The following is a 26,538-nucleotide window of genomic DNA, read 5'->3' on the forward strand; positions in this document are numbered from 1 at the left end:
AATATCAGAATATTTAATTTCTTCTGTACCAAAGTCCCATTTATTGTGATGGAGTAGTAGGCTGTGTTTACACAGGCAACCGAATTCTGTTCTTTCAATGAATGGTATTTTGACCAATCAGATTACTCTAAAAAAAGCTCTGACGGGCTACCGTCATAGTTCTGAACCTTGTGGTTGCTAAGCCAACGGGAGATGTCAGTTATAGATTCATGAAAGTTCTTAGCACTCCATACCAAAATGTTAGTACAATTTTTTTTCTACAACAATCCATCCCTTTAGAGTTAAGAAGCTGGACACCTCCATGATAGGCTAAGCCTCATCTGTCCAATAGGCTGTCAGGACTATTCATTCATCATTAAACTGAGGGATAGACCTGAAGGGGGTATACTAGAAGTATTAAAAGAAAGCCCAATAACAGGTGTTGACAGCTGTGGAGCACGCTTTTTGATCGCTAGTCATCATGATCCTGTTAAAAGTCAGAAAAGCAACATATGATTTGAAACATGTTTATTTTAATAGATCTTTTTGGGGGAACAACCAAGGATGTAAAAAAGAAAACCAACAGCGAAAGTGGTGCCTTTCACTGATCTTTTTTCTTTCTTTAAAAAAATAGTCTGCCTTTCTCCCCTTGTTCACAAACCGAAAAAATAAAAATAAAAGAATAAAAAAATAAAACAAAACCGAGACGCTTGGAAGGCCAATACATTTCTTGACAATTATAAATATAGTGGTCGGAACAGGGGTTTGAAACAGCTTACATGTAAAGAGCGTACGGTTACGACAGTATCGACACTCGGCACTGCCTGTATCAAGTTTATTTGTAAAAAAAACAGGATCCTTCTGACCATTATCAATTCAAAGTGTTTATGACAAGTCAATATGTACATTCAGACAGCTCTACCAGTCTCTGAGTGTGGCATGTCCATTCCCCCCTCTGTAATCATGATTGTCTGTTCAGGGGGAGTAGTTGTGTGAGTATGTGTAATCTGAGTAGTAATCTTGTCCCCCTCCCCTCCCCTTCGGGTAACCCCAGGAGGGTCCGCAGGGTCCACCTCCATCCGGCCGTTCGGGTCCCACTCCCGGCCTGGGCCAGGGGCCTCTCTGTGGGGCTCCTCTCCCTCTGTACCCCCCTAACGACCAGGGACCCATACCCCCGCGTCCCATGCCGCCACGTCCCATACCCATCTGTCCAGGCATGGCACCTAAACAGCCGTAGCCACCACCGCTGAGTGGCTGGACACTGGCCTCTCCACCTCGACTGCCTCCAGTCCCATGGATGGGCAGCATGGGCCTAGCTATTGAGCCCCCCCTGGTGGCCACAGAGGGAACAGCCATACCCGCTCCAAGGCTTTCTACACTGTTCACTGGAGTCCTGCCCCCCTGACTTCCAGGGGTACTGCCACCAGGAGTGCCTGTCCTCTCCCTCTCCCCGCCTTGGGTGAGACCGCTATGGGAGACAGAGCCAGGCCTGGCCCCTCCCTGGCTGTTAGGGGTTCCTCCTCCTAACCCCCATGGGCTCTCCCCAGGCCCACTGAGTCTCCTGTCCCCCTGCTGGGTGGGGGTCCCGTTAGCGCTGGAGCTGACCGCTGCCGGGTAGCCAAGCTGGACCATGTCGCTCTGAGAGTAGTCCAGGCCTAAGGAGGCTGTGGTGGCAACAGTAGGGTCGGAGTATGTTAGTGCAGTGGAGAGAGAAGAGGAAGAGGCCACTATGGCTGTGATGGGCAGAGTGCTAGTGCTGCTGACTGTGGAGATAGATGCTCCAACACCAACCCCGGCCGCTCCACTAACAGAGCCAGGTAGGCTAAACGACTGGGACAGAGTCCCACCCATCTTGAGATGTGGAGGAAGTGGGGGAGGCTGGGGGATGTCCGGTAGGGTGAGGGGAGCCTGGCTGGTCAGAGTGGAACCTGGGGCTGTAGTAGGTACTGCGGCTGGGTTTCTGTAGTCCTGTTCTTGTGTGGTGCTACAGGGCGAGGCGGGGTAGGCTGGGGAGGCTGTGTAGCCGGAGGAGCCAGAGTAGGACACCCACTGGGTAGACGGACACAGGAAGCTCTGGTGGGGGTTGACAGAAAACCCTCCTGGCGAAGTGCTGCCTATGTCCGCCCTAGCAATCTGGTTGGAGGCTTTGAACTGGGAGATGGCAGATTTGAGAGCAGCGAAGTTGGACAGGTTGGGGGTTCTGCTGGAGTAGGAGATGGAGGAGGGGGTGTGTCGGCCAGGGGTGTTGAGCTGGTCGGGGAGAGGGGGGCGGAACTCATCTGACTCTGGTAAGGGGGGCTGCTGGGTTGAGTCCCCCATGCCCGCTGCTGCTACCCCCTCCTGGGATTGGGCAGGATGCTCTACGATCACCTGGTTGTGGCTGTCGTCATCAGAGTCCAGCGACATATCCTCCTCTTCTATACACTCATCATGCACTACTGAGAGAGGAAGAGATGAAGAGACGAGGAAGAGAGGGAGTAGAGGGGAAGCGAGGAAGAGGAGAGGGGAGTAGATAAAGGGACAGGGGAAAAGATTGATGTATTCAATACTGACAATTTGACCATAAAACACTTGGACTTCACTTCAAGGAAAGAGATGCAAATGATAGTACTTGAACAGAGCCAAAGAGCAATGTAATGGTGAAGTTGTTGACATCACCCACCAGTGGAGGGCGGTGTGGGCAGTTGTTTCTGACCTCTGGAGCCAATCAGGCTGTGGAAACTGGTCATGATGTCATCAATGCTGGCGATCACTATGCCGTTCCTGGAGTACTGCATGAACATCTCAAAGCGCCTCTCTGGAGGGACAAACAAGACAGGGCTGTTCAGTTAATACACATACTGTACCACCGAGGGTTAGGAGACGGCGCTGTGGTACCTGTGAGGAAGATAAAGTGGCGGTGCTGGGTGTGGTTAGCCTGGAGCTTGACCAGGCAGTCCAGATCAGGGGCCTGACGTGATTGGGCGTCACACTCGTGGTAAGGCAAGAACTCCACCAGGTGCTTCTTCTGATAGGCTGTCAGCAGGTTGAGGAGAGCCATGGCATCATTGTTCAACCTATAAGAGGAGAGGAGAGGTGGGGCTGTCTGTTACTAAAAGAGTCTGAATAGGTAGGACAAAAAGCACACAAAAAAAGTATTGAATAAAAGCATGATAATATGATTGTGTGTTTTGCTTTTCAGCCTTGACACCACACTCCAAAAAGAAAGTTCTGCAGGCTCTAGTCTCGTCTAATCTTGATTATTGTCCAGTCGAGTGGTCCAGTGCTGCAAGGAAAGACCTAGTTAAGCTGCAGCTGGCCCACACTTATCCCACCAGGGGTCTTTTCACAGTCCCCAAATCCAGGACAAATTCAAGAAAGCGTACAGTATTATATAGAGCTCTTATTGTATGGAACTCCCATCTCATATTGCTGAAATAAACAGCAAACCTGGTTTCAAAAAACAGATAAAGCAACACCTCTCCCCTATTTGACCTAGATAGTTTGTGTGTATGTATTAATATGTAGGCTACGTGTGCCTTTAATAACATTTATATAGTTCTGTCCTTGAACTGTTCTTGTCTAATGATGTTCTGGTATTATGTCATTCTGTATTATGTTTCATGTTGTGTGTAGACTCCAGGAAGAATAGCTTCTGCAACAGCTAATGGAGATCCTAATAAAATATCAAATGTAAAACAGTCACTACTACTACTTTGGACTTCTCAGAGACGTTCCTAATTGGTTGACTTGGCAGTCCTATAGGATGGAGGTAGTTACTGAATGGATTGAGAGAGGTCAATGTCTCGGGTCATGCTGAATGGTAGTAGTAGAGATAGTTACTGACCTGCCCAGCTCTTTGAGTTTCTTCTGGGACTTATTGTGAATCTTCCACTGCCAGGGGTTCTCTGGAGAGCTCTGCTCCTCTAGGAACCGCAGGAACGCCTGCAACCGGTCTGCACAGGGAACACAATAACACAACACCAGTCTGCACAGGGAACACAATAACACAACACCAGTCTGCACAGGGAACACAATAACACAACACCAGTCTGCACAGGGAACACTATAACACAACACCAGTCTGCACAGGGAACACAACACACACTGATCCCATCAAATCAATGACCAGTCATGAGTTGTCTTTTCCCTTTCCATCTGTAGTCAATATATAACCATATATATTCCTTAACCAGAATGGAATGACACAGCTACATGGTACATAAAACAATGATTGAATTGTAAGGGGGAAAAAAACAACTGGCCAAATACTGTTTTCAATTAGAATATAGATGGATCTCATTAACAAACACAGTCCCCAGTCACTGTGGAATTTATCCAACTGTATAGAAAGAAAAAAGGGTATAACTCGTAATCTTCACATGTGGATCCCACACATCACAATGACTGATGACAGGTGAGACTGCTTCAGTAGACTCACCGTGTGTTATGAAGTCTGGGTTGAGGACAAACTCGTCAGACACTATGAATCCTCCAGAGACGAAGAGCTCGTTGTAGGTGTGGTTCTTCACATCGTCCAGACTGTCAACTCCTGCAAAGCTCACCGTGGACAGCTTCTTCAATGACACCAGAGCTGGGATCTGACAGGGGGAACATGGTTCAGAATCAACCTTTAAATAAGACACATACAGCTTTAAATTCATCCTTAACATCGAAATGAACATTTGTGTGAGACAGAGGTGATGACTGTCTAGACTAGTTGCCATGAAGATCATGTCATCCAGCTCGGTGTATATATTCAATTAAAACGACACTGTTTACATTATATAATTACAAAAGTAGGTGGACACCCCTTCAAATATGTTGAATCGGCTATTTCAGCCACACACGTTGCTGACAGGTGTATAAAACTGAGCACACAGCCATGTAATCTCCATAGACCAGCTTCGGCAGTAGAATGGCCTTACTGAAGAGCTCAGTGACTTTCAACGTGGAACCGTCATAGGATGCCACCTTTAAAAACAAGTCAGTCCATCAAATTTCTGCCCTGCTCACCTGTAAGTGCTGTTATTGTGAACTGGAAACGTTTCGGAGCAACAACAACTCACCCACGATTTGGTAGGTCACAGAAGCTCACAGAACGGGGCCGCCAACTGCTGAAGTGCGTAAAAAACCCGGCCCTCGGTTGCAACACTCACCACCAAGTTCCAAACTGCCTTTGGAAGCAATGTCAGAACAATAACTGTTCGTTGGGAGCTTCATTAAATGGGTTTCCATGGCTGAGCAGCCGCACACAAGCCTCAGATCACCAAGCTCAAAGTCAAGCGTCGGCTGGAGTGGCGTGAAGCTCGCCATCATTGGACTGTGGAGCAGTAGAAATGCATTCTCTGGAGTGACGAATCACGCTTCACCATCTGGCAGTCCAACGGACTAATCTGAGAATGCTACGTGCCCGAATGCGTAGTGCCACTGTAAAGTTTGGTAGAGGAGGAATAATGGTCTGAGGCTGTTTTTCCATGGTTCAGGCTAGACCCCTTAGTTCCAGTGAAGGGAAATCTTAATGCTACAGCATACAATGACATTCTAGACAATTATGTGTTTCCAACTTTGTATCAGCAGTTTGGGGAAGGCCCTTTCCTGTTTCAGCATGACAATACCCCCGTGCACAAAGCGAGGTCCATATTGAAATGGTTTGCCGAGATCGATGTGGAAGAACTTGACTGGTCTGCACAGAGCCCTGACCTCAACCCCATCGAAAACAACGCCGACTGCGAGCCAAGCCTAATTGCCCAATGTCAGTGCCCGAACTCACTAATGCTCGTGGCTGAATGGAAGCAGGTCCCCACAGTAATTGTCCAACATCTAGTTGAAAGACTTCACAGAAGAGTAGAGGCTGTTATAGCAGCAAAGGGGGGGACAAACTCCATATTAATGCCCATGATTTTGGGACGAGATGTTTGATGAGCAGCTGTCCACATACACTACATGACCGAAAGTATCTGTGATTTTTGGTGGATTTAAAATCAATTCAACAGGTCCAATTAGAATTCCACTATTTTCTGGGAGCTGAGGAGAATTCTCCCCGTGCAGACAACAGTCTGGTGCCGTGGCGATATTGACTCATCCTAGCAGCCAGCCAGGATGGTAATGTTACCTTGTTGACGTGGGCTGAGATGTCCTCGTTCTGAATGACGATGAGCAACTTATCCAGACTGCTGTTATTCTCCAGGAACATCTGGGGGTTACACTCCGTGTTGCCCAGGCTCAGCAAGTACTCCTGTCACAGGGATGAGACAGAAAGAGGGAGTTTAAAAACAGGAGCAGAAGTCAGCAGCACACCACAAAACCAAATTAACAAGGAGCAGACAGATGAGGGGGTGAGGAAGAGAGAATAGTGGTGCAATATTATCTCAGTAATGTACTACAATTTATTATGGCAGAGAATGCAGACAGCCATAAAGTGTTCTTGTTGCAGTAAAAAAAAGTGTGAAGCGTCTTTCCTCGTCCTCCAGAGGACAACGTCAGTTTAACATGTTTTCAGATCAACAACACGAGGGAACACTGATTGTCCCGTCACAGTGCAGATCATTACAGCTGAAAATGCAGTGCCTGCATCAGAGAAAGCTTGAATAGAGGTATTGGTGAAGTGTTTGCTCAATCAGTGAGAATGAGTCTCTTCTTACATCATGGACATGAGTGTTGATCATAACTGAAGCCTACAGTACCTTGATCTCCACACAGATGTCACTCTCCTCCTCCTCTCCAGAGTGGATGTAGAATCTGACCGTGTTCCTCTGCACGTCCTTGAAGATCTCCACCAGGCTGCTGAACACCTCAGGCTTCAGCTGGCCCATCAGTAGTCCAGCAGCTGACGCCGGGGTAAGGGGAGAGGGGGCTGTGATGGCATCTTGTTTAGGCCGTTTTGGGGTGGAGTCTGAGGAGTCCATTGAGGCCTGGGCGGGAGAGTAGACCTCTCTCTTTGAGGCAGATGGTTCTGACTTCCTCTCTGTGGAGGGCTTCTGTGCTGCAGAGGGGTTCTTGTGGGTCTGTTTGAATGGGACATGTTTGGGCCGGTTCTGGGAAGAAGAGGAGCTCTTAGCCTGAGGGGCCTGTGCTTTGGTTTTGGGGACAGGCTTGGCGGTGGGGGATGTGATGAGGACAGGGGCAGGAGAGTGGACGAGGGCAGGCGGGGGTGGAAGGTGATGCATGGAAGGAAGGGGAGGGATGGAGGAGAGGGAATGGGGCGGGTGAGGGAAAGAAGGAATAGGATGGGTAGTGGCGGAGGGAACATGGAGGGTAGAACGAGCCCCAGGTGTTTTAGCAGAGTCTGTGTGGCGAGGTTTGGGTACTAGTCGGCCCATTCTCTCACACAGGGTGTTGACGTGGCCCTGAACAGGGACAGACACAACATAGGGAGCCACAAAGTCTGAGAATGAGCTGTTGGGCTGCCAGGCGTGGCGTGGAGACAGCCGTTGGGGCAGCTGGGAGTTGTAGTAGATCTTCTGGTTGTCCATGAGGCCCTGGATGGAGTTGGAGAGGCAGTGGAGCTCCTGGCTTACGATAGTGTCCAGACTGCTGGACGGCCTGGCTACCCTCTCCAGGGAAACACCCCTGGCTGGCTTCTCCACCTTGCTTTCCCCCTCTAGGGAGGTGTCCCTGGCTCCCCCTTCCAGAAAAGCTCCCCTCAGAGCCATCTCCCTCTCCAAGGAAGCCCCCTTGGCTCCCCTCTCTATTGAGGCTTCCTTGGTTACCCTCTCCTGCTCCACAGAGGCACCTCTCAGACCTCTCTCACCCCCCTCCAGACCTCCCCTCTGCTCAAAGTTGCCGTCGTTCTGAGATTCAAAGAAGGGGATAGGTTTGTCTGTGTGAGAGGCCAGTTCCCAGGTGAGTGATGGGTTGTCTGAGGTGTGTGGCTGTTGTCCTGGAGAGTCAGCGCTAAAGGGGCTGGTCAGACTGCACACAGTCTGCTCCTAAACACACAACAACATGGTCAGTCACATCACAAACACCAGTCCATACTTCATTTTTTTCCTCCCACAAACGCATCTCACCTCAAAGAAGTCCTGTCGGGCCTGCTCCACTCGCCCTTCAATCGGAGCTCCAGTCAGGGGGTTCTCCGTGGAGGGCTCCACGTGGTCAGGCAGGTCGGTGGGGCCTGCGGCAGCACCTTGAACCATGGCCTTGTTGAGAGTGGAGAGCAGGATCTTGAGCAGGCGCTGTGTCTCGTTGGCTGAGGAGGCCTGGGAAGTGTTTCCCCTGTCCCTCAGGTCAGTGTCATAGATCCCCATGCTCTCCATTACTGCTGCCAGGTTGTAGTTCTCTACCTCCTCCCCCTGGGCTACTGGGAGGACAGAGACAGTGGGGCTAAGAGGGATGAAGCCTTGCTTATCAGGCTTATAAAGGTAGGCTTTTAAAAAAACACACCGTAAGGATATTATTTATGAAAAAGGCCTAGTTTTAAAATGGCAATATTCTCTGTGGTTGGTGTACAAATGTTGAAACATTAAAGTTAACTTGCTCAGTCCATACTACTCCCTACCAAACTGTCTCCCTCCCACTTTTCTTTCCCTTATTCTTCCAGTCTAGCCCACACAGACTCACGCCTCGCCCACACAGACTCGCGCCTCGCCCACACAGACTCGCGCCTCGCCCACACAGACTCGCGCCTCGCCCACACAGACTCGCGCCTCGCCCACACAGACTCACGCATCGCCCACACAGACTCACGCCTCGCCCACACAGACTCACGCCTCGCCCACACAGACTCACGCCTCGCCCACACAGACTCACGCCTCGCCCACACAGAAACCAGTCTCACCTCTACTGGGCTCTCCATTGCTGAAGTGGGCTCCTCGTAGGTATTTAGACATGGCCCCTGATTCGTCCTCCTCTAGTTTCCTCTTCAGACCGTGGGGGCCCTCCCAGGCACCCTCGTCACCCCCCTCTGCCCTCTCTTTCCCTCCTGGCTCCTTCACCAGGGCCTTATGCAGCTGGATCAGCTTCAGCAACTCTTTCATCTTGTCCTTATCGTACTCACTCTGGGCCAACCTGGACCTCTGGGGCGGGGCCCCTGTCCCTGCTGCGGCCCCGTTAGAATGGGTCTGGGACGGCCCCCCTCTCCTCCTGCTGCTCTCTGGTCTCTCTAGAGGTTGCCTCTCCACCCTCTCTGGTCTGTCTGACCCTCCTGACCCCCCCCAGTCTGACACAGGGCTGTAGTCCGGGACAGTTGGAGCAGGGGCAGGCGGGGGCTGGTTGATCCTGTCCATCATGTCCCTGGCCTTGACAATGGGAAGGACGTAGGCCGAGGAGAGGCCATGTAAGTAGGAACGCAGCAGGCCCTCCATGTTGGATTTGGGGCGGGGCGCGGGTTGCACATTGCCCCTCTCGTCCAGGTTCTGTTGGTACTCTGGGAGGAGGAAGGCCCGGCCGCTGTCCCTCCTGGTCAGATAGTCTAGGGCCTGGCGCTCCACCACGGTGCTGAGGTGCTTGTTATCGGGGGTGGAGCGCATCTTGAGCAAGGCGTAGTGCAGGGCTGGAATGAAGGGGTCCATGGAGGCCAGCAGGGGGGGCAGGGGCTCAGCTGACAGGGGCTCCTGCTCTGACAGTCTGGGCGCTGGGGGAGGCAGGGACATGGTCAATGGGGGAGGCAGACATAAGTAACATACTGCTCATAAAGGCTGTTCCTAACATTCAATATGTAACTGTGGTTGAGGAAGGACATTTTAGAATACTTACTGAACTTGGTGACTCCCCTGGACTCCTGAAAGACAAACAGTGCCTGCAGGCTCTTCTCAACCCTCCCCCGACGTTCTAGAATACACAAAACAACTCCCTCAGTATTAACCCACACGAATAACAACATGTCCGATCAATGGAAAGAGTCGGAGACACCTGAGATAAGGAGAGAGAGGACGTACCATTGGGATTGAACATCTGAGTAGATGACAAGAGGAAGAGAAAGCCTTTATCAACTAAAGGCTTCACCAGCACCTACACAGGAGGAGGAGACGTTAACATTCAATACATCTAAACAAACTCTTTTCATACAGTGCAGCTGTGCAACAGACATTCACACGTAAAACAGGGACAATCCATTTCAAATATGGCATGGGAATTCCCTGATTGGCATTAGCTCTACCTTTAAACAAATATGGAAACCAAATGACAACCAGTCTTCAAAACATGCCCATTTCTAGGGAACTGACCAGTTAGCTGACCTACATATCAAACATTATGGGGGACCAAAGTAATGACAACAACATGTGAAAGCCTGGGTGTGTAATATAATGATCCACGATACATCCCCTCCCTACCCAGTCTAGTGTTGCTGTGTAATCATTAAACACGGTCCATTAAAACATCCTGCAGAGGGACGGTCAGGGAGTGACTCACCATCCGCTCTCTCTCCAGTTTATGTATGAGTCCTGAGAGAGTGCTGCTGGTCGCTTTACCCTTCCCATCCACCACCTCAAACAGGCTGCAGTAGATCCCACACTTCAGCACTGAAACACACACAGATCGGTCAGAACAAGTTCCACTCCAAAGTTAAAACAACCACACAGTGATTCCGGGTGATAGGTCTTACATTGTTGTTAGTCAGAGTAGGTCAGTCCCTCCAAGATTTAGCAAGCACAATATTATGCGAGGGCTTGCAAATCTGACCAATCACCGCATAAAACTCAAATCATCGCAACAGTACCGCATACAACTGTCCATTCGCCTCACTAGAAAAAGAGGGTTCGCAATTTTAAGCAATCACTGTACTTTTAGCACATAAAATGTCTCAAAGAACAGGTCAACAAGCTTTTTTCCTCAGCAGCGCATGTGACAAATTGGACAAAATTATTGCAAATTGCCATTTAGAATGTCAGAATTGACAGTAAAAGCAAGCATCACACATAAACACTGCGAAATCTTGGAGGGACTGTTAAGTGTTGTCATGTTATTCTATAGCATCTATGGACTGTTGTCTTGGTCAGAGTATAGATTAACCAGACTAGATCTACGGCTGGAGAGGAGTAGAGGATTAGAAGGAGAGGATTAGAAGGAGAGTAGAGGATTAGAAGGAGAGTAGAGGAGGAGTAGAGGATTAGAAGGAGAGTAGAGGATTAGGAGAGTAGAGGATTAGAAGCAGAGTAGAGGATTAGAAGGAGAGTAGAGGAGGAGTAGAGGATTAGAAGGAGAGTAGGGGATTAGAAGGAGAGTAGGGGATTAGAAGCAGAGTAGAGGATTAGAAGGAGAGTAGGGGATTAGAAGCAGAGTAGAGGATTAGAAGGAGTGTAGAGGATTAGAAGGAGAGTAGAGGATTAGAAGGAGAGTAGAGGATTAGAAGGAGAGTAGAGGATTAGGAGAGTAGAGGATTAGAAGGAGAGTAGAGGATTAGAAGGAGTGTAGAGGATTAGAAGCAGAGTAGAGGATTAGAAGGAGAGTAGAGGATTAGAAGGAGAGTAGAGGATTAGAAGCAGAGTAGAGGATTAGAAGGAGTGTAGAGGATTAGAAGGAGAGTAGGGGATTAGAAGCAGAGTAGAGGATTAGAAGGAGTGTAGAGGATTAGAAGGAGAGTAGAGGATTAGAAGGAGAGTAGAGGATTAGAAGGAGAGTAGAGGATTAGAAGGAGAGTAGAGGATTAGAAGGAGAGTAGAGGATTAGAAGGAGAGTAGAGGATTAGAAGGAGAGTAGAGGATTAGAAGGAGTGTAGAGGATTAGAAGCAGTGTAGAGGATTAGAAGGAGAGTAGAGGATTAGAAGCAGAGTAGAGGATTAGAAGCAGAGTAGAGGATTAGAAGGAGAGTAGAGGATTAGAAGGAGAGTAGAGGATTAGAAGGAGAGTAGAGGATTAGAAGGAGAGTAGAGGATTAGAAGGAGAGTAGAGGATTAGAAGGAGAGTAGAGGATTAGAAGGAGAGTAGAGGATTAGAAGGAGTGTAGAGGATTAGAAGGAGAGTAGAGGAGGAGTAGAGGATTAGAAGGAGAGTAGAGGATTAGAAGGAGAGTAGAGGTTTAGAAGGAGAGTAGAGGATTAGGAGAGTAGAGGATTAGAACGAGAGTAGAGGATTAGAACGAGAGTAGAGGATTAGAAGGAGAGTAGAGGAGGAGTAGAGGATTAGAAGGAGAGTAGAGGATTAGAAGGAGAGTAGAGGATTAGAAGGAGAGTAGAGGATTAGAAGGAGAGTAGAGGATTAGAAGGAGAGTAGAGGATTAGAAGGAGTGTAGAGGATTAGAAGGAGAGTAGAGGAGGAGTAGAGGATTAGAAGGAGAGTAGAGGATTAGAAGGAGAGTAGAGGATTAGAAGGAGAGTAGATGATTAGAAGGAGAGTAGAGGATTAGGGGAGTAGAGGATTAGAAGGAGAGTAGAGGATTAGAAGGAGAGTAGAGGATTAGAAGGAGAGTAGAGGATTAGAAGGAGAGTAGAGGATTAGAAGGAGAGTAGAGGATTAGAAGGAGAGTAGAGGATTAGAAGGAGAGTAGAGGATTAGAAGGAGTGTAGAGGATTAGAAGGAGTGTAGAGGATTAGAAGGAGTGTAGAGGATTAGAAGGAGAGTAGAGGATTAGAAGGAGAGTAGATTAGAAGGAGAGTAGAGGAGGAGTAGAGGATTAGAAGGAGAGTAGAGGATTAGAAGGAGAGTAGAGGATTAGAAGGAGAGTAGAGGATTAGAAGGAGAGTAGAGGAGGAGTAGAGGATTAGAAGGAGAGTAGAGGATTAGAAGGAGAGTAGAGGATTAGAAGGAGAGTAGAGGAGGAGTAGAGGATTAGAAGGAGAGTAGAGGAGGAGTAGAGGATTAGAAGGAGAGTAGAGGATTAGAAGGAGAGTAGAGGATTAGAAGGAGAGTAGAGGATTAGAAGGAGAGTAGAGGAGGAGTAGAGGATTAGAAGGAGAGTAGAGGAGGAGTAGAGGATTAGAAGGAGAGTAGAGGAGGAGTAGAGGATTAGAAGGAGAGTAGAGGATTAGAAGGAGAGTAGAGGATTAGAAGGAGAGTAGAGGATTAGAACGAGAGTAGAGGATTAGAACGAGAGTAGAGGATTAGAACGAGAGTAGAGGATTAGAAGGAGAGTAGAGGAGGAGTAGAGGATTAGAAGGAGAGTAGAGGATTAGAAGGAGAGTAGAGGAGGAGTAGAGGATTAGAAGGAGAGTAGAGGATTAGAAGGAGAGTAGAGGATTAGAAGGAGAGTAGAGGATTAGAAGGAGAGTAGAGGATTAGAACGAGAGTAGAGGATTAGAACGAGAGTAGAGGATTAGAAGGAGAGTAGAGGAGGAGTAGAGGATTAGAAGGAGAGTAGAGGATTAGGAGAGTAGAGGATTAGAAGGAGAGTAGAGGATTAGATGGAGAGTAGAGGATTAGAAGGAGAGTAGAGGATTAGAAGGAGAGTAGAGGATTAGAAGGAGAGTAGAGGATTAGAAGGAGAGTAGAGGATTAGAAGGAGAGTAGAGGATTAGAAGGAGAGTAGAGGATTAGAAGGAGAGTAGAGGATTAGAAGGAGAGTAGAGGATTAGAAGGAGAGTAGAGGATTAGAAGGAGAGTAGAGGATTAGAAGGAGAGTAGAGGATTAGAAGGAGTGTAGAGGATTAGAAGGAGTGTAGAGGATTAGAAGGAGTGTAGAGGATTAGAAGGAGTGTAGAGGATTAGAAGGAGAGTAGAGGATTAGAAGGAGAGTAGATTAGAAGGAGAGTAGAGGAGGAGTAGAGGATTAGAAGGAGAGTAGAGGATTAGAAGGAGAGTAGAGGATTAGAAGGAGAGTAGAGGAGGAGTAGAGGATTAGAAGGAGAGTAGAGGAGGAGTAGAGGATTAGAAGGAGAGTAGAGGATTAGAAGGAGAGTAGAGGATTAGAAGGAGAGTAGAGGATTAGAAGGAGAGTAGAGGAGGAGTAGAGGATTAGAAGGAGAGTAGAGGATTAGAAGGAGAGTAGAGGATTAGAAGGAGAGTAGAGGAGGAGTAGAGGATTAGAAGGAGAGTAGAGGAGGAGTAGAGGATTAGAAGGAGAGTAGAGGATTAGAAGGAGAGTAGAGGATTAGAAGGAGAGTAGAGGATTAGAAGGAGAGTAGAGGATTAGAAGGAGAGTAGAGGAGGAGTAGAGGATTAGAAGGAGAGTAGAGGAGGAGTAGAGGATTAGAAGGAGAGTAGAGGATTAGAAGGAGAGTAGAGGATTAGAAGGAGAGTAGAGGATTAGAACGAGAGTAGAGGATTAGAACGAGAGTAGAGGATTAGAACGAGAGTAGAGGATTAGAAGGAGAGTAGAGGATTAGAAGGAGAGTAGAGGAGGAGTAGAGGATTAGAAGGAGAGTAGAGGATTAGAAGGAGAGTAGAGGAGGAGTAGAGGATTAGAAGGAGAGTAGAGGATTAGAAGGAGAGTAGAGGATTAGAAGGAGAGTAGAGGATTAGAACGAGAGTAGAGGATTAGAACGAGAGTAGAGGATTAGAACGAGAGTAGAGGATTAGAACGAGAGTAGAGGATTAGAACGAGAGTAGAGGAGGAGTAGAGGATTAGAAGGAGAGTAGAGGATTAGGAGAGTAGAGGATTAGAAGGAGAGTAGAGGATTAGAAGGAGAGTAGAGGATTAGAAGGAGAGTAGAGGATTAGAAGGAGAGTAGAGGATTAGAAGGAGTGTAGAGGATTAGAAGGAGAGTAGAGGAGGAGTAGAGGATTAGAAGGAGAGTAGAGGATTAGAAGGAGAGTAGAGGATTAGGGGAGTAGAGGATTAGAAGGAGAGTAGAGGATTAGAAGGAGAGTAGAGGATTAGAAGGAGAGTAGAGGATTAGAAGGAGAGTAGAGGATTAGAAGGAGAGTAGAGGATTAGAAGGAGAGTAGAGGATTAGAAGGAGAGTAGAGGATTAGAAGGAGAGTAGAGGATTAGAAGGAGAGTAGAGGATTAGAAGGAGAGTAGAGGATTAGAAGGAGAGTAGAGGATTAGAAGGAGAGTAGAGGATTAGAAGGAGTGTAGAGGATTAGAAGGAGTGTAGAGGATTAGAAGGAGTGTAGAGGATTAGAAGGAGTGTAGAGGATTAGAAGGAGTGTAGAGGATTAGAAGGAGAGTAGAGGATTAGAAGGAGAGTAGAGGATTAGAAGGAGAGTAGATTAGAAGGAGAGTAGAGGAGGAGTAGAGGATTAGAAGGAGAGTAGAGGATTAGAAGGAGAGTAGAGGATTAGAAGGAGAGTAGAGGATTAGAAGGAGAGTAGAGGAGGAGTAGAGGATTAGAAGGAGAGTAGAGGAGGAGTAGAGGATTAGAAGGAGAGTAGAGGATTAGAAGGAGAGTAGAGGAGGAGTAGAGGATTAGAAGGAGAGTAGAGGATTAGAAGGAGAGTAGAGGATTAGAAGGAGAGTAGAGGAGGAGTAGAGGATTAGAAGGAGAGTAGAGGATTAGAAGGAGAGTAGAGGATTAGAAGGAGAGTAGAGGATTAGAAGGAGAGTAGAGGAGGAGTAGAGGATTAGAAGGAGAGTAGAGGAGGAGTAGAGGATTAGAAGGAGAGTAGAGGATTAGAAGGAGAGTAGAGGATTAGAAGGAGAGTAGAGGATTAGAAGGAGAGTAGAGGATTAGAAGGAGAGTAGAGGAGGAGTAGAGGATTAGAAGGAGAGTAGAGGAGGAGTGGGGATTAGAAGGAGAGTAGAGGAGGAGTAGAGGATTAGAAGGAGAGGATTAGAAGGAGAGTAGAGGAGGAGTAGAGGATTAGAAGCAGAGTAGAGGATTAGAAGGAGAGTAGAGGAGGAGTAGAGGATTAGAAGGAGAGTAGAGGAGGAGTAGAGGATTAGAAGGAGAGTAGAGGATTAGAAGGAGAGTAGAGGATTAGAAGGAGAGTAGAGGATTAGAAGGAGAGTAGAGGATTAGAAGGAGAGTAGAGGATTAGAAGGAGAGTAGAGGATTAGAAGGAGAGTAGAGGATTAGAAGGAGTGTAGAGGATTAGAAGGAGTGTAGAGGATTAGAAGGAGTGTAGAGGATTAGAAGGAGAGTAGAGGATTAGAAGGAGTGTAGAGGATTAGAAGGAGAGTAGAGGATTAGAAGGAGAGTAGAGGATTAGAAGGAGAGTAGAGGATTAGAAGGAGAGTAGAGGATTAGAAGGAGTAGAGGATTAGAAGGAGAGTAGAGGATTAGAAGGAGAGTAGAGGATTAGAAGGAGAGTAGAGGATTAGAAGGAGAGTAGAGGAGGAGTAGAGGAGGAGTAGAGTATTAGAAGGAGAGTAGAGGATTAGAAGGAGAGTAGAGGAGGAGTAGAGGATTAGAAGGAGAGTAGAGGAGGAGTAGAGGATTAGAAGGAGAGTAGAGGATTAGAAGGAGAGTAGAGGATTAGAAGGAGAGTAGAGGATTAGAAGGAGAGTAGAGGATTAGAAGGAGAGTAGAGGAGGAGTAGAGGATTAGAAGGAGAGTAGAGGAGGAGTGGGGATTAGAAGGAGAGTAGAGGAGGAGTAGAGGATTAGAAGGAGAGGATTAGAAGGAGAGTAGAGGAGGAGTAGAGGATTAGAAGCAGAGTAGAGGATTAGAAGGAGAGTAGAGGAGGAGTAGAGGATTAGAAGGAGAGTAGAGGAGGAGTAGAGGATTAGAAGGAGAGTAGAGGATTAGAAGGAGAGTAGAGGATTAGAAGGAGAGTAGAGGATTAGAAGGAGAGTAGAGGATTAGAAGGAGAGTAGAGGATTAGAAGGAGAGTAGAGGATTAGAAGGAGTGTAGAGGATTAGAAGGAGTGTAGAGGATTAGAAGGAGTGTAGAGGATTAGAAGGAGAGTAGAGGATTAGAAGGAGTGTAGAGGATTAGAAGGAGAGTAGAGGATTAGAAGGAGAGTAGAGGATTAGAAGGAGAGTAGAGGATTAGAAGGAGAGTAGAGGATTAGAAGGAGAGTAGAGGATTAGAAGGAGAGTAGAGGATTAGAAGGAGAGTAGAGGAGGAGTAGAGGAGGAGTAGAGGATTAGAAGGAGAGTAGAGGGTTAGAAGGAGAGTAGAGGATTAGGAGAGTAGAGGATTAGAAGGAGAGTAGAGGATTAGGAGAGTAGAGGATTAGAAGGAGAGTAGAGGATTAGAAGGAGAGTAGAGGATTAGAAGGAGAGTAGAGGATTAGGAGAGTAGAGGATTAGGAGAGTAGAGGATTAGAAGGAGAGTAGAGGATTAGAAGGAGAGTAGAGGATTAGAAGGAGAGTAGAGGATTAGAAGGAGAGTAGAGGAGGAGAGAGGATTAGAAGGAGAGTAGAGGATTAGAAGGAGAGTAGAGGATTAGAAGGAGAGTAGAGGATTAGAAGGAGTGTAGAGGATTAGAAGGAGTGTAGAGGATTAGAAGGAGAGTAGAGGATTAGAAGGAGAGTAGAGGATTAGAAGGAGAGTAGAGGATTAGAAGGAGAGTAGAGGAGGAGTAGAGGATTAGAAGGAGAGTAGAGGATTAGAAGGAGAGTAGAGGAGGAGTAGAGGATTAGAAGGAGAGTAGAGGAGGAGTAGAGGATTAGAAGGAGAGTAGAGGATTAGAAGGAGAGTAGAGGATTAGAAGGAGAGTAGAGGATTAGAAGGAGAGTAGAGGAGGAGTAGAGGATTAGAAGGAGTGTAGAGGATTAGAAGGAGAGTAGAGGAGGAGTAGAGGATTAGAAGGAGAGTAGAGGATTAGAAGGAGAGTAGAGGATTAGAAGGAGAGTAGAGGATTAGAAGGAGAGTAGAGGAGGAGTAGGGGATTGGAAGGAGTGTAGAGGATTAGAAGGAGAGTAGAGGAGAAGTAGAGGATTAGAAGGAGAGTAGAGGAGGAGTAGAGGATTAGAAGGAGAGTAGAGGATTAGAAGGAGAGTAGAGGATTAGAAGGAGAGTAGAGGAGGAGTAGAGGATTAGAAGGAGAGTAGAGGATTAGAAGGAGAGTAGAGGATTAGAAGGAGAGTAGGGGATTAGAAGGAGAGTAGAGGATTAGAAGGAGAGTAGAGGATTAGAAGGAGAGTAGAGGAGGAGTAGAGGATTAGAAGGAGAGTAGAGGAGTAGGGGATTAGAAGGAGAGTAGAGGAGGAGTAGGGGATTAGAAGGAGAGTAGAGGAGGAGTAGAGGATTAGAAGGAGAGGATTAGAAGGAGAGTAGAGGATTAGAAGGAGAGTAGAGGAGGAGTAGAGGATTAGAAGGAGAGTAGGGGATTAGAAGGAGAGTAGAGGAGGAGTAGGGGATTAGAAGGAGAGTAGAGGATTAGAAGGAGAGTAGAGGATTAGAAGCAGAGTAGAGGATTAGGAGAGTAGAGGATTAGAAGGAGAGTAGAGGATTAGAAGGAGAGTAGAGGATTAGAAGGAGAGTAGAGGATTAGAAGGAGAGTAGAGGATTAGAAGGAGAGTAGAGGAGGAGAGAGGATTAGAAGCAGAGTAGAGGATTAGAAGGAGAGTAGAGGAGGAGTAGAGGATTAGAAAGAGTGTAGAGGATTAGAAGGAGAGTAGAGGATTAGAAGGAGAGTAGAGGATTAGAAGGAGAGTAGAGGATTAGAAGGAGAGTAGAGGATTAGAAGGAGAGTAGAGGAGGAGAGAGGATTAGAAGCAGAGTAGAGGATTAGAAGGAGAGTAGAGGAGGAGTAGAGGAGTAGAAGGAGAGTAGAGGAGTAGAAGGAGAGTAGAAGGAGAGTAGAGGATTAGAAGGAGAGTAGAGGAGGAGTAGAGGATTAGAAGGAGAGTAGGGGATTAGAAGGAGAGTAGGGGATTAGAAGGAGAGTAGAGGAGGAGTAGGGGATTAGAAGGAGAGTAGAGGATTAGAAGGAGAGTAGAGGATTAGAAGGAGAGTAGAGGATTAGAAGCAGAGTAGAGGATTAGAAGGAGAGTAGAGGAGGAGTAGGGGATTAGAAGGAGAGTAGAGGATTAGAAGGAGAGTAGAGGATTAGATGGAGAGTAGAGGATTAGAAGGAGAGTAGAGGAGGAGTAGAGGATTAGAAGGAGAGTAGAGGAGGAGTAGAGGATTAGAAGGAGAGTAGGGGATTAGAAGGAGAGTAGAGGAGGAGTAGGGGATTAGAAGGAGAGTAGAGGATTAGAAGGAGAGTAGAGGATTAGAAGGAGAGTAGAGGATTAGAAGCAGAGTAGAGGATTAGAAGGAGAGTAGAGGAGGAGTAGGGGATTAGAAGGAGAGTAGAGGATTAGAAGGAGAGTAGAGGATTAGATGGAGAGTAGAGGATTAGAAGGAGAGTAGAGGAGGAGTAGAGGATTAGAAGGAGAGTAGAGGAGGAGTAGAGGATTAGAAAGAGTGTAGAGGATTAGAAGGAGAGTAGAGGATTAGAAAGAGTGTAGAGGATTAGAAGGAGAGTAGAGGATTAGAAGGAGTGTAGAGGATTAGAAGGAGAGTAGAGGATTAGAAGGAGAGTAGAGGATTAGAAGGAGAGTAGAGGATTAGAAGGAGAGTAGAGGATTAGAAGCAGAGTAGAGGATTAGAAGCAGAGTAGAGGATTAGAAGGAGAGTAGAGGAGGAGTAGAGGATTAGAAAGAGTGTAGTGGATTAGAAGGAGAGTAGAGGAGAGTAGAGGATTAGAAGGAGAGTAGAGGATTAGAAGGAGAGTAGAGGATTAGAAGGAGAGTAGAGGAGGAGTAGAGGATTAGAAGGAGAGTAGAGGATTAGAAGGAGAGTAGAGGATTAGAAGGAGAGTAGAGGAGGAGTAGAGGATTAGAAGGAGAGTAGAGGATTAGAAGGAGTGTAGAGGATTAGAAGGAGAGTAGAGGATTAGAAGGAGAGTAGAGGATTAGAAGCAGAGTAGAGGATTAGAAGGAGAGTAGAGGAAGAGTAGAGGATTAGAAGCAGAGTAGAGGATTAGAAGGAGAGTAGAGGATTAGAAGGAGAGTAGAGGATTAGAAGGAGAGTAGAGGATTAGAAGGAGAGTAGAGGATTAGAAGGAGAGTAGAGGATTAGAAGGAGAGTAGAGGATTAGAAGGAGAGTAGAGGAGGAGTAGAGGATTAGAAGGAGAGTAGAGGATTAGAAGGAGAGTAGCGGAGGAGAGAGGATTAGAAGGAGAGTAGAGGATTAGAAGGAGAGTAGAGGATTAGAAGGAGTGTAGAGGATTAGAAGGAGTGTAGAGGATTAGAAGGAGAGTAGAGGATTAGAAGGAGAGTAGAGGATTAGAAGGAGAGTAGAGGATTAGAAGGAGAGTAGAGGAGGAGTAGAGGAGGAGTAGAGGATTAGAAGGAGAGTAGAGGATTAGAAGGAGAGTAGAGGATTAGAAGGAGAGTAGAGGATTAGAAGGAGAGTAGAGGATTAGAAGGAGAGTAGAGGATTAGAAGGAGAGTAGAGGATTAGAAGGAGAGTAGAGGATTAGAAGGAGAGTAGAGGAGGAGTAGAGGATTAGAAGCAGAGTAGAGGATTAGAAGGAGAGTAGAGGATTAGAAGGAGAGTAGAGGATTAGAAGGAGAGTAGAGGATTAGAAGGAGAGTAGAGGAGGAGTAGAGGATTAGAAGGAGAGTAGAGGATTAGAAGGAGAGTAGAGGATTAGAAGGAGAGTAGAGGATTAGAAGGAGTGTAGAGGATTAGAAGGAGAGTAGAGGATTAGAAGGAGAGTAGAGGATTAGAAGGAGAGTAGAGGAGGAGTAGAGGATTAGAAGGAGAGTAGAGGATTAGAAGGAGAGTAGAGGATTAGAAGGAGAGTAGAGGATTAGAAGGAGAGTAGAGGATTAGAAGGAGAGTAGAGGATTAGAAGGAGAGTAGATGATTAGAAGGAGAGTAGAGGAGGAGTAGAAGATTAGAAGGAGGAGAACAGAAGTAGAGTAGAATAGAGGAGAGGAGTAGAGCGGTTCGGACCTTCCCGGGTTCTGCTGTAGGTGTCCCAGGAGAACAGAACAGAGGGGATCTTCCTCTTCACCTGGTCCAGCTGCATCCCCATACTCATCTCCAACTTCTCCGTTCTGCAGAGGGCACACACACACAATCAACTTATTACAGTACTCATAACATGCTTATTAACTATGAATCACTACTCATATCCATGTTTTAGGTACGGACAACAAATAGATGCATTTTAGGCATGGACAACAAATATGTGTTTTAGGTAGGTTTTAATTCCTTGGCGTACATATCCCTGACAAACTGAAATGGTCCACCCACACAGACACTGTGGTGAAGGCGGCGCAAACAGTGCCTCTTCAACCTCAGGAGAATGAACAAATTTGACTTGGCACCTAAAACCCTCAAACTTTTACAGATGAACAATGTATAGCATCTAGTCGGGGTTGTATCACCCCCCCCCCGATACAGCAACTGCACCACCTGCAACTGCAGGGCTCTCCAGAGGGTGGTGCGGTCTGCCCAACGCATCACCGGGGACAAACTACCTGCCCTCTAGGACACCTACAGCATCCAATGTCACAGGATAGCCCAAAAGCTCATCAAGGACAACAACCACCCAAGTCACAGCCTGTTCCCCCCTCTATCATCCAGAAGACCAGATCAGTACAGGCGCATCACACTGGGACCAAGCCTGAAAAACAGTTACTATCACAAGCTCATCAAAATAGCCATCACTAGGCGGCTTCCACCCGGTTACGTAACCCTGCACCTTAGAGGCTGCTGCCCTATATACATAGACTTGAAATCACCAGCCACTTTAATAATGGAAAACTGATCACTTTTATAATGTTTACATATTTTTGCTTTACTCATCTCATTTGTATATACTGTATTTTCGTCTATGCCACTCCGACATGGCTCATCCTAATATTTATATATTACTTAATTCCATTCTTTTACTTTTAAGTTTGTGTGTATTGTTAGATATTACTACACTGTTGGAGCTAGAAACACAAGCACTTCGCTACATCCGCAATAACATGTGACCAATAATACTTGATTTGATAACAAATACATGTGTTTCAGGTACGGACAATAAAGAGGTACTCACAGTTTGAAAGGGAGGAAGTGGCGTGTAGAGGAGCGTAGAGACACCTGGCACAACTCCTGTCCCTTGTTCACCAGTGGCCCACTCCACACAGTGTAGCTACTCCTCCCTGACAGGCAAATCAATCATTATTTAAAGTGCATTCAAAACACTTCACAATTGCAATAGGAATAATGGCCCCAGTCAACAGTCACAGGTCAAAAAAAAGGCACAGTATGCCAAACTTCCAAGGTAGCTATCAAACTACATTATACAAATAAATTTGCCTCTATTTTTAATACAAATGTCCGTACAAATAGACTAAAGCAGAGAGATAAGGTAAAGAAGCAGAAACAGGAGTGTACCTTTGCTTCCTCCTTCACAGACAGCGCTGTTGAACCTGTGTGCAGCCATAGGTGCAGCAGCAGACTCCTTGCCTTTGTACTGGAAAGACACCACGGCGTAGGGACACACATGTCTGGGCCGAGGCTTGATCTCATCAAAAGCAAACTCATAGAAGTACTGCTGCGTGAGTTCAAAGGCTCTGTAGGACAGCAACGAGGTGACCCGCGTGGCGTTCTTGGAGATGTGACAGTCAAACTTGGGTGTGGGGTCCAGGACACTCTTAGGCATGTTCTCAAAGATGCTCTTCAGCCGTCCCTGAAGGGACAAACACACTCACTGGGTCAAACATTATAGAAACTGGTGTTGCACTCAACAATGATAATGCTAGGCTGTTGAAAAGTAAGCAACTACATTCTAGGTGTTAGTAATATATATATATATATATATATATATATATATATATATATATATATATATATATATATATGGTTTAAATTGGGTCCATAATGAGTGCGATAGCTGCATTTACCCTCATGACTTTAAATATGACAATGTCTCCACAACTGCCTGCTTCAAACGGGTTCATTTGAAGCAAATCAGAGAATTTAGACAGATAAACACCTGAAACGACAAAAAGTCAAGGCAAGTCAAGAACATACTAAGGAGGCAAAAAACCATGCATAGACAACTTTAACTTTTGACTAACAAATGGAAATATCTATGTGTGGGTTTATAGTTTATGACTGAGGTTTGAGGGATTGTGATAAACATTTCCACCATCCTCAGCTGTTGCTAGGCCATGTATTAGGTATCTTCTTATGTAATGGTATCTGGTAGACATTCTAAGCTGTCTGGCAGTGGATAAAGCTACTCTTACAGTAATGAGGCATACAGATTATCCTCTATTACAGAGAGTCAATTAAACCTTAACGTTCAAACGCAGATCCATTTCTAACAGGGTTGTCACAATACCAGTAACACAAAACTCAGAGGTATCATGGAAAGGAAACAAAACATTAAGTGGACTACATTTCCACAGCCGCATGTTAACATCCAGAATAACGTTTAGCACACAATGTTACATACAGAAGGTTTTTAAAGGACAAACGAGTTGTCTGCTTTGCGTTTTCCTTTTTGCATTGGAAAAATAAGGTATGGGGACAACCCCATGTCTAACTGACATACCCCCAACATCTAGAACAGTTAGACAAATGCATTAGAGAAAAGCCTTCCTTCTGGACATTTGCAAACTCTCCCTAAAAACAATATCATACATGACATTCAATAGTAAGTACACACACACACACACACTCACCCATAGCAGGATTTCCTAGTGTAGTGATCCTGGAGTGTCCCACAGACAGACCCTTCTCACATATCCACGGGAGCTGGAAAAAGAACATCACTTCATCATACCAACAAAGAAATAGAAAACTGTGGTTTTCAAATAACAACCAGGAGCCCAGCAGCCAAACTCAAATTGTAGGCCGAATGCATAATGCAATTGTAAAGATCCAGACTGTAGCAGAAACATTAGATCAGAGTACTAGATCACGGCACTATACCACACCGCCTGGTGAGGCAGGCAGGCCCTTAGGCTCACCTTGGACTTGTCTGGGAACAGGAAGCAGTAGGACTCCACCAGCTCTGGGTCTGTACGGCCCTCCTGCTTCAGCTCCCTCCTCTTCTCAATGAACTGGCACACACAGGAGAAAATATGGCATCATGAGAAATGCAATGCAAACACAACAATATAAAGGGTGGGTCAATTTCAGTGAGGCATGAAGTGTGTATTTGTTGTTGGTCGTGCAAAACTATCAACTAGTGTTTTGTGCCAGTCGGGGGAAAATATCAGCAGTGGGTATGCATTTTATTTTCTTTGAACATTAGGAAGTGGAGATTTGACTAAAGTGATTGCTTATAACAGACCTCTGGGCCATGCTGTTGACAACAGCCTGAGGCGGACTGATCAGCTGATGGCCTGTCTTATTGTTTTTTTTTATCTTATTTGTTGTGGCCCACTGGGCTTCTGTATAGTTTGGTGTACCATGTGGTTGGTTTGTGTTAAATATGATGGGGGTGGAACGGTCTCTAAAAAAATAAAAATCTTTAAAAGCTGGGAGTATGATAATAATGTGGTTGAGCTTGGTGATGCTACCTCTTTCTCCAGCAGCTCATTGTGAATGAGCCTGGCCTTGCAGTAGGAGAATGTCCCTCTGGATGATGCATCCAGGTAGAAGGAGGAGAGGATCTTCACAAGGCCCTCAAATTCCCGGGAGTCAGGGGCCAGAAACTGGTACAGGCCTACCGAGGAGCAGGGATGACAAGAGAGGGAGGAGAGAAGCAGAGGATTAGTATCATTCAGGGATGTGATTGGCACAAATTGGACTGCTTTCACATAGGAAGCCCAACTCCCCGCTCACTAATTGGTCTTTTGACCAGTCAGATCAGCTCTAAAAAAATATCTGATGTGAAAAGATTTCACATGACTGGTCAAAATAACAATTGAAGGAAAAATTATCATAATTGTCTGCCTGTGTAAACACAGCCATAGAACAGGGACTGGATTACATTGTTAATTTGTATGCACTGTTAATTTAAAGAACTCAATAGGCTACATGATGGGTATCTGGTCAGTTTATTTCAAGATAAAGATATTTCAAGTTCTCTGTGTACTTTGTGCCAAATTATGATGATGCAATATGTCCAACCAAGTCTCACCCACCAGTCTATTTTCCAAATGCAGTGACATCACACTAAGGAATGGGAACATCTAAAAAACTAGCACATGCAGTCTGAAAATGGGTAGATATACTATTTAGTCAGAATGCATGACACATATCCGTCATGGCAAAGGCCAGAATCTAGAGACAATATTATCAAACTAAACTTGATGTAGCTATGCCCATGATAGAAACTTGTATGATGGATTGTATTTTGCATGCAGGCTGTGCATCATAATTCGGCATCTACCCAATTATGAAAACCAAACACACCAACCTGTGAATATAGTGGGCACCATTGGTATAGATTGGATGCTCTTTCTGATGACAATCCAAGCAAATCTTATGTAAGAGCCAAGACCAGCACAGCAAACATTCTAAAGAATGAACTAGCCTAGCTAATACTAAAACAGTTCTTGGCAGCTTCTCCCAGTCTGGCTATTCCTGGATGACTGACCAATGGTCTCACCGTATAGCTAGTTACATGTATTCTACCCCAGAATACTCCAAATGGGGTCTGGACTTGTTTACTACAATCTGTATCAAATCAATGAAGATATAGGATGATGACTATCTTCAGGAGCTTCATGGAAGGGCCATGGTAACCAGTCTAGGCCTAGACCATAGATGGGTGTGGTGTGTACAACCCAAGGGACTTTACTACTATGTTCATTTTCCACAAGCTTTCAAAATCCTCAGCTGAATAGCACCATCAAAACTAATTTCACTCGCCACAAGCCTCCATGTAGACCCATGTAATATGGAGGCTTGATGAACAGCATCTCTTCACGTGCTTCTCTTCGTCGCGCCTGGGCCGAAACTTACCTGCAATGCTGACCGAGATGAGTACGGGAAGTGATTTTACCTTTACCAAGGCAATAGTTTATTTGTGCGCAATAAACTAAGGATAACTATCCTCTGAAGATGGATCACATTAATCCATGTCAATAGCTAATCTAAATTCTGACGGTAGGGAACGCGGGTCTGCAACATGCAGCACTTGAATTATGAAACACAGGGCAGCCTCTGTTGGAAATAGCTAGCTAGTACTAGAGAAAGGGCACAACCTTTCCGTTCCTTGATCTTCCTCGGGATCTGAAAATTTCTCCTTGGCAACTCTTCAGCCTGTCTCTGGCCGGGTAAAGGTGAATTATCGGAGCTTCTCGCGGCAGTCTGCCCGCTCCTCCGCCGCTCAGAGGCTTCTTGTTCGGGCATTACACCGTCTTCACATCCAGTCTGATCGCCATTTTGGTTGGATGTGGCCGAGATGGCGGCTGACAACGAATTTGTCTTGCTATCGCAGCTCTCCAAGTCGAGCTCACCGGTCTTCAGACACTCTATGTCAGTTTTTCTCTCCACTTCAGGGTTCAGGGCCATTTTTCGGGCACCGTTAGCGTCTTTCGCGGGCAATGTAGTTGGTTACTGCGCCACTTAACTGACACACTCTACTCCTCACCCTGCCTCCGCCATTGTGAATATGACGTATGCCTTCTTCTCCACCACAGCAAAGCGCTGGCGTCAATCTGTTTACATTCAAGCAAAGCCGCGCCTCCTACAGGCCCTTGAGTCGAATAACTTCCTTTGAGACCGTTATTATACCTCAGTGTTTGAGACAGCAGCTGGCTGAACTAGTGTCTGTCTGTCTGTCTGTCTACCTCGGGGGGGTTCCACTAAGGCCTGGCCACCACAGAAATCTTGACAATTTTTGGGGTCAAATTAAACCGTTTCTGTCTCTAAAGTTATGATTTTATACCGTCTGTGACTGACACATGAAAACGTAT

General features: G+C 46.1%; 1 protein-coding gene across 14 annotated transcripts; it reads right to left on the reverse strand.

Annotated features, from left to right (window-relative positions):
- Positions 1 to 492: 492 nt before the first annotated feature.
- Positions 493 to 26,268, reverse strand: tasorb (transcription activation suppressor b). Of its 14 annotated transcripts, none has more exons than XR_016487473.1 (20): positions 25,825 to 26,268; positions 24,193 to 24,338; positions 23,638 to 23,730; positions 23,350 to 23,422; positions 22,564 to 22,655; positions 22,055 to 22,349; positions 21,714 to 21,819; positions 20,618 to 20,721; positions 10,312 to 10,421; positions 9,837 to 9,909; positions 9,655 to 9,729; positions 8,738 to 9,532; positions 7,971 to 8,257; positions 6,645 to 7,889; positions 6,074 to 6,196; positions 4,400 to 4,559; positions 3,806 to 3,914; positions 2,857 to 3,244; positions 2,642 to 2,776; positions 493 to 2,414 (listed from the first exon to the last, which is right to left on the reverse strand). XR_016487473.1 is itself a non-coding variant. In XM_090203735.1 (20 exons), the coding sequence occupies exons 1-20, from the start codon at positions 26,132 to 26,134 to the stop codon at positions 955 to 957; spliced, it is 5,937 nt and encodes a 1,978-aa protein (XP_090059861.1). In that variant the 5' UTR covers positions 26,135 to 26,268; the 3' UTR covers positions 493 to 954. The 14 variants fall into 14 exon arrangements, 8 of the variants coding, with proteins under 8 accessions (XP_090059861.1, XP_090059860.1, XP_090059859.1 ...); XR_016487472.1 differs by having other exon boundaries at positions 493 to 2,417; XR_016487471.1 differs by having other exon boundaries at positions 2,675 to 2,776; positions 7,971 to 8,260.
- Positions 26,269 to 26,538: the final 270 nt, after the last annotated feature.

Source organism: Oncorhynchus mykiss, chromosome 16 (genome assembly GCF_057628025.1).
Source record: "Oncorhynchus mykiss isolate SJ-2025 chromosome 16, ASM5762802v1, whole genome shotgun sequence".
Classification (NCBI taxonomy): Eukaryota; Metazoa; Chordata; class Actinopteri; order Salmoniformes; family Salmonidae; genus Oncorhynchus; species Oncorhynchus mykiss.